At 39.3% G+C, this 7,694-nt stretch overlaps 1 protein-coding gene across 1 annotated transcript; it reads left to right on the top strand.

Annotated features, from left to right (window-relative positions):
* The first annotated feature begins 2,050 nt into the window (after positions 1 to 2,050).
* hrh1 (histamine receptor H1) lies at positions 2,051 to 6,916 on the top strand. Its single transcript, XM_032512805.1, has 2 exons — positions 2,051 to 2,184; positions 4,999 to 6,916. Exon 2 carries the CDS (start codon positions 5,242 to 5,244, stop codon positions 6,889 to 6,891), a length of 1,650 nt encoding a protein of 549 aa, XP_032368696.1. The 5' UTR covers positions 2,051 to 2,184; positions 4,999 to 5,241; the 3' UTR covers positions 6,892 to 6,916.
* The last annotated feature ends 778 nt before the right edge of the window (positions 6,917 to 7,694 follow it).

Genomic DNA, 7,694 nt, shown 5'->3' with positions numbered 1-7,694 from the left:
GAACTGAGCATCCAGGCTGTTCGTAAACAATAGCTGGCTTCCTGTTTTCATGAGCACTTTCAAGATGTCCAGTTTTTGGCCACACATCAGCTCCACCTTGATGGTGTTTGTTGAAAAGGAGATTTTCCCAAAGGGGACACAGGAGTTCAATATCTGGAAACCATGTGGTTATAAGGACACCTCTGTCAGAACCTAGGATACCATTTCCTCCTCATCTTATCCTCTCCTCTCCTCCCCATACACAAACACACACACACACGTATGCACACACACACACACACACACACACACACACACACACACACACACTCTTTCTTCAAACCTTCCGCTTTTCATTTCATCGTTCATTTCTCCCTCTACCCTCGCTTTCCTTCCGCCTTTTTTTCATCATCTCTTCACCATTGTTCTTCACTGGAGTGGAGAACAGGGTTGGTAGTAACACTCTATCCATTTTCCTCAGTAATCCAAAACATAATTTTGTACATGCATCCGGTGTTTTGCAGCAACACTGATAAACATCATGAATTCATTGCTAAGAGTCTCCTGCCACATGAAATATACCTGCAAATGAAGTAGATAAATGAATGCAGCTGTCTACAGCAGCTGTGTAACGGTTCACACTTCACATTATATATGCGCGCCACAGTGACCCAGAGCCTCTACTTCAGGTCAGGTCTGTGGCTGTCTGACGGCAGACTCACAGCTGCTGCAGTTGTGCTGTTGACATCACAGCCTGTATGTAAATCAGGTGCCTGACCTCTTCTCATGCCAAAGTTCACTCAATTTTAGACTCCAGAAGGGGTATTTGCACCATCAATGAAGGCCTGTCTATATATATATATATATATATATATATATAAGTGTGTACACACACATTGATATATACACTCCCAAGAAGAGAGTATACTGACTTCAGTGCAATCTTTCTTGTAGCACCCCCATTAGGCCAAAGCTTTTATTTTGTCTATCTTTTCTCTTTTTATCTGTTGCTTGCATACAAAGCAAACATTTGTTCACACATACATAGTTCACACATCCAGCTGGAAGAAACATGATGTTGGATGTTACATGTTGAGCAAAGACTGAAATAATGAGCTTTTTATATACAGTATCAAAAGAGATGGTAAGAGAAACCTTGGGCTATAAATAAATAGTGTCTGAATCAGAGACAGAACAACTTTTTTCTCTATAATAGTTTAACGCAGCACTGCATTTACACATTAAATTGGAATTTCATATTTTTTACATATTACTTTTTGTAGGCTACTGGATAGCAGAAGAAATGCATCTGATTCACACCTTACAAACTATACTTAAAAAAAATAAAATAGAACTGAGCTATGACTTAAGTTCACATCAGACTAGTGGGATGCACCCAAGACAAACAAGTCATCCTTATGTATGCAACCTTTGCACTGGAGATGGTGTTACACACTTAGTGTGGGTGGACATAAGACAGCTGTTGAGCCATGCTGTGTAGTTTGCTCTTCAGGTGAGGAATCAAGTGAAATATTATGCAAAGACTGAAAGCGGGCCAGCAAATTGACTTTATGCTTTAATAGTAGGCTTACTGAGTGAACTTGATGACACTAACAGCAGTGTTAGACAACTGCCACTGCTTGGCACAATGCTGAGTTTTCTAGCATGTGTGTTGCTTGTGATTGGAGGAATTAATGATATAACTATGGTCCCTTGTTGCTAGTCACCCCTAGCCCACTAATAATCCACACAACTTCCACTCTCACCTCTCTCTAATACAGGATTCCATAGAATAGAAAGTTAGAAGAAGATTGAATACAGATGTCTTACAGAATTTATATCCAATTGTTTTTCCCCTTTTACAGTAATGTCCACATTTCACGGGGTTCATGACATGGAGGAAGTTTCATCCCACTGCTCACAGTCTGCCTGTGACTGTAGTGAATCATACACTAATCCTACCACGTCACTTCATTTTTTATGGAGTGACGTTTTGTGGCTGCAACCGTGAGAGTAAGAGAGAGAGAGAGAGAGAGAGAGAGAGAGAGAGAGAGAGAGACAGAGAGCGGGAGGGAGGGAGAGACGCAGGGAGAGAGGCAGGGTTTTTTGTTTATTGCAATTCCAACCTTTTTCCTTCACTCCCTTCTGATTTTAACCCGGAATACAAACTGGAATTAAACGGACTTTAGTGGAAATTCATCATTTGTAAGTAAAAAAAAAAATGTATACTTCAACTGGCCGATGCATACAGGCTGCATACTGACATTTTTTTTTTACCTGATTAACTTTTTTATGGCAACTGACAAAAGCCATTCAATTGTCCGACTATTTTGTTGAAAGCCTAAAAGCTTTCAAGCAGCAGCTCAACAGGTGGTTCTTAGCGCACGGACTTTTGTAGGCTATATATATAAAAGAGACATTATTCACATTCAGAAATGCTCCAGGTTTAAGGAGGGCAAAAGATGAATCTGTGTTCCTGCTCTTTAAATTGTGTAAAGAAATCAGAGACACACTGGTCATTGGTGATAATCATATTGAACAATTAGCGTTGGATAAATACCCTGTCCTTTTCTGGTGCGATAAGAAGTGCTGCTCGAATTCCGAAAACATGCAACAGACATTAATCCTTCTTTCTTGTTATTCTTTGCGAATTCGGTGAGTAATATGTTTCCTAAATATTTGTGTTACGGAGGCAGTTATTGTGTAAACACGGAGAATATGAACACAACAATTTCGGTTTTTTACAATCCCACAGTTCAACCTAGATTCACATTGAAATCCAAAGAAATTCATGGGAGCTAATAACAATAATTAATCTAGGAGCCTGCTAATTGAATGGCTTTAATTAAAATTTCTTATGTGAGGCTCAAAATAGGAAGCACAGATCATAGTCAGACCCAGCTTTATTGTTATGGTAAGTTTTAGGCCTATGTTTTATTTATATAGCTAAGAACAAGGACCGCAGCGCTGAACAAATAAAGGTAAGGAATAGACATGACTAATATGTGGCCTACACAAGTATGTGAGAAAATAGGTAGGCCTATGTGTATATGAATATTTAAGCACCAATGACCAATAACAAAAATATGATGAAAAAAGTCTGTATAAAAGTTAAGTGTTTCTGTAGCTTAAGTGGTAAACTACAATTAGTGCAAAGAAATGAATACTGAATGGATATACATGGACCAAGTAGATGCACATGTCCATACTGCATTCAGGATCTATATTGACACTGGCAATGCATGATGATATGCACGTTATAAAACGGTGCAATGTAAACATACAAATAAAGTTTATAATGGGAGTAAGTGGCTCTTCTGGTGTTGCAGGGTTATTGACATAGCCAATGTTAGTGTTGACAATTTGAAGCTTCAACTGTTGGAATGCCCAGTCAGTGTCTGCACTTGACTTAATGATGAGGCTAGAAGCCAATAGAGACTTAACATCTATCAGTATCCACGTGGCAATGCCAAAGTCTATTAACTACTTCCAATAGTTTCTGTCTCCTTGGCTTAGTTATTTATTTAATTATTGCATTAGTGGGATATGTATATGTATATGTATGTAAACAGGGGGCCTGATGAGAGCAAAGAAATCTTCACTCTTCTAACGTTGCACCAATTTAATTTGACAACCATGGTGACAGTTAGAATGACTCATTTTTTAGAGGATGCTCTGCTAAAAAACATTCAGCTCCCCCCCCACTAAACACTTATGAGCTTGGTATTTAATCTTTTTCTTCCTCCTCCTGAGTGTGTCATCTATGGGTAAGTCAGTACAGATATACAGAGATACAGACAAAAAAGATATAGTCATATCATTTGGATAGAATAGGAAAATGCATGTTTCTACAGGCTTTCTGCTTAGTCAATAGGCAACACAGGGTTCCCTCCTCCCTCTCTATATCTTGAAGGCTTACCATTCAGTAAAGGGAAGAAGTGCTTTTATCCAGCACCTTTCTGTACAGCACTTTGGTCATCTTAAGCTGTGTTTAAATGTGCTCTAGAAATAATCTTACTACTTACTTAAGTATGTTTTCATATTGATGACAAACCTCACACATTCATATTCTTCTTTAAAAAGTTTTACATTTTTGTATTCATTTATTTAGCAGATTAGCCTTTGCTGTACATGAGTGCTACTTGTTGTGAAGAATGATTCAACATGAGTGGGATGTGATGGTCTTATTGGCAAATTAACACTCTCTTTAGTTGGATAATAAAAGAAAATCTACGTAGGTATGAGTCTGTGAGTCCTAAAATGGGCATATGAGGTATTTAAATTTATGGATTTATCGCGGGGAGACAAGTCTGCACAAGCAATGTACAAATACACCCACCTGCTTCCATGGCAACAAGATTAATTCAGTCTACTCTTTAAAATCGATATGTTTTAATATGAGACCTATTGCTGTGCTTTGCAGATTACATTTTGTTTTTGAAAATGGTGCAGTGTAAGACTTTATAGATCCTAAAACTAGATTCCTTAATGCAACACCCGCAGCATTTCATTGCCACCTTTCCTCCGGTCACACAGTTTGTCTTCTGCCGTCGATGTGATTTTCCACCCTCCCCTTTGAGGGAGTGTTAAAGAAAGCCATCTGGGAAAAAAGATGGAAAAGCAAAAGTGAAAGAGCAAGAGAGATTTTAGCCAACTAATACTTTACATCTGAACCAAAAATGTAAAAAGAATACAGGAAGTGTCAAGGTGTATTTAAGTGTCTTTATATAAGCACTTGTGTCTGACTGCATCTGGTCTGCAAAGTGTTGAGCCAGTTTTTCAGGATAAGACTTGCTCACATGTGCATGTCTTATACTTAAACTCAGATTTAAGGTGAGGACAGAGAAACTTTCCTGCTTCAGGAGATTAATCAAGGCTCAGACTCTGCACATTCATCGTTGTGCACAGTGATCAGACTTTAAAGCGAAGTAACAATGAGTGAAACACATTTCTGAGTAAAGGGGGGCTTTAATTTAGACTATGTGACACATTTTAATGTCTTTTCTTTGTGTTTTCCAGGTATTAACAGTTTGGATTTATATAACAAATGGACTACAGATCAAGACAACAATGGTTAACTACCTTTTTAACATAAAGGTGCACTGGTCGTTATGCTGTAAGTGTTGGATCCAAACTGAGTATATACACCTTCATCACCTGATTAAAACCTGTTCCATACATGTTATGGCCGGCAGTTTAAAACACAATATCCCACAATTTTCCATGATATGACTGGATCTAGAGGTGACCATCTCACCTACTATGATGGAAACTGGCCTGTCACCTTCCACAGACCCTTTTCACCTTAACACCAACAGCTATGTCAATAACAGCAACAACAACTGGAGTGGCCTCCTCGATGCCGACTCACTGAGGAGCAATCAAACCCTCCATGGCCTCCTCCACAACACCCTGCTGGGGGTCTGTTTGGGACTTCTTTCCCTCCTTACAATCATGATGAACTTGCTCGTCCTCTACGCCGTGAAGAGAGAGAAGAGCCTCCACACTGTCGGGAACCTCTACATTGTCAGTCTGTCTGTGGCAGATCTGATCGTGGGGACCACAGTTATGCCTCTAAACCTGGTGTATTTGTTGGAGGATGAATGGAAGCTGGGACGGGCTGTCTGCCAATTCTGGCTTATAACAGACTACGTGGCTAGCACAGCCTCAATTTTCAGCTTGTTTATCCTGTGTTTGGATCGGTACCGCTCTGTCAGACAGCCTCTTAAATACCTGAAATATCGAACGCGAGGAAAAGCCAGTGTGATGATTTCTGGAGCCTGGCTGCTGTCGATGATGTGGATTATTCCAATTTTAGGATGGAGATCTTTCACTCATGTAGACCGTAAACCTGAGGAGGAGAACAAGTGTGATACAGATTTCCGCTTTGTCACATGGTTCAAGGTAATTACTGCCGTTTTCAACTTCTATGTACCCTCAATATTGATGCTGTGGTTTTACACGCACATCTACTTGGCAGTAAGGCAACATCTCAGGGACAGAGAGAAAATCATTCATCCGACCGACTCATTTGGGGAAAATGAGAATGGACAAAATGGGGAAAATGCCCAATCGCCCGTGAAATATGACTCCAAATCACCCAAGAGTGAGGGTGTTGTTACAATGAAACTCTCTAAAAAACAACGCTTGTTGGACCAGAACACTCTAGATCAGCCATATTCCCTTGAGGATTCCAATAAAACAAAAACTGCTTCGTCCAGATCTCACAGAAAAATTGGGGTAAACTGCCGGAAAGCGTCATTGCTTGCCATGACAACAAAACGACTCCGAATGGCACAAAAGGTCAAAAGGTGCTCGTTGTCTCCTGAGGAGAAGCCGTCAGATACTGTGATTCCCCTCAGTGAAACTTCGGTGCCACAGGACATGATTTGCTCAGAGGGTAGTAATGAGAACAAACTTCAAGCGTCTTTAAATGAATGTCACGTCACAATGCCAAATTCAGTGAGCGGCGTCTGTGATATCAGTCAGGTGTCAGACGTGCAGAGATACACTTCTTTGCTCTACAACCTCGACCACAGTCATGCTCTGCCCTGGAATGAAGAAGGGATCCAAGATGCCAAATTGGACGCAGCTAATGCAGTGACTCTAAGAAATACATGGCAAAGGTTCATTGACCATTCACGTCAGCGTATCCAAAGCCTGAGGATCCACAAAGAGCACAAGGCTGCCAAGCAGTTGGGCTTTATAATCGCTGCTTTCTTGTTGTGTTGGATACCATACTTTATAGCTTTCATGGTCATGGCGTTCTGCAAAGAGTGTGTGCACCATGACCTGCACATGTTCACCATATGGCTAGGTTACATCAACTCCACTCTCAACCCTTTTATATACCCGCTCTGCAACGGGAACTTTAAACGAGTCTTCAAAAATATTCTCAACATTCGTTTGTGACAGACAGTGACAGGCAGAGCAAAGAGCTGCTGATAAACAGATAGAGGGGATATCTGTTGCATCAATTAATTGTCTTAACCCTCATGTTGTCCTCGGGTCACATTGACTCGTTTTTTCTATATCAGTGTTCTTTTTACCTATGCCTCAAATAACATGATTGATTCTAGACAACGCTCTTTGGCAAGTACAAATCTCTACTTTCATTAATTTTGGGGTGTCTTATTCAATTTTACAGCATTTGAAAAAGAAATTGAAGTGTCTTTTTAATAGTATTGAGTAAAAGTTGACATATTCCAGTCTGGGATTATCCATCAACATCCATTCCTTAAATTTTAGTCAAAATAATTTCTAATTTCTGCTTTTCTAACTCAAATATTAGGTATAATTTCCTATAAATTAGTTTTATTGATCATAAATTCCAAAAATAACTTTAAAGCTAAAGTTAATAAGTTAGTGTTATGTAGTGTTGAAAACGTCAAAAGAAATGTAAGAAAAAGTTAAAAACCGATAAAAAGCGGCAGCAAAAGAGTTGATTTTCAATTTTGACAGGAAGACAACACAAGGGTTAAACATTCTGAGCTTTTTAAGTGCAGATAAAACTGTAAATGTACTTTGAGCACCAGTTATTTTGTTCTAAATCTTATTTTTATAACTTACTGCCCTCCGATTCAAACTCATGGCAACAGTTGAGGATATGTCTGACTTTAATGTTATTTGTTTTGTCTTTTTGCTAATGATAATAAAGTGTGTCTAATACCAGAGACCTTTAAACGGAAAAGAATTTGATCTCTCACCCTAAGTAA

Source organism: Etheostoma spectabile, chromosome 4 (assembly GCF_008692095.1).
Source record: "Etheostoma spectabile isolate EspeVRDwgs_2016 chromosome 4, UIUC_Espe_1.0, whole genome shotgun sequence".
NCBI classification, from domain to species: domain Eukaryota; kingdom Metazoa; phylum Chordata; class Actinopteri; order Perciformes; family Percidae; genus Etheostoma; species Etheostoma spectabile.
Note: the sequence above shows the minus strand (reverse complement) of the source record. Positions and strands in the feature narration are given on the sequence as shown.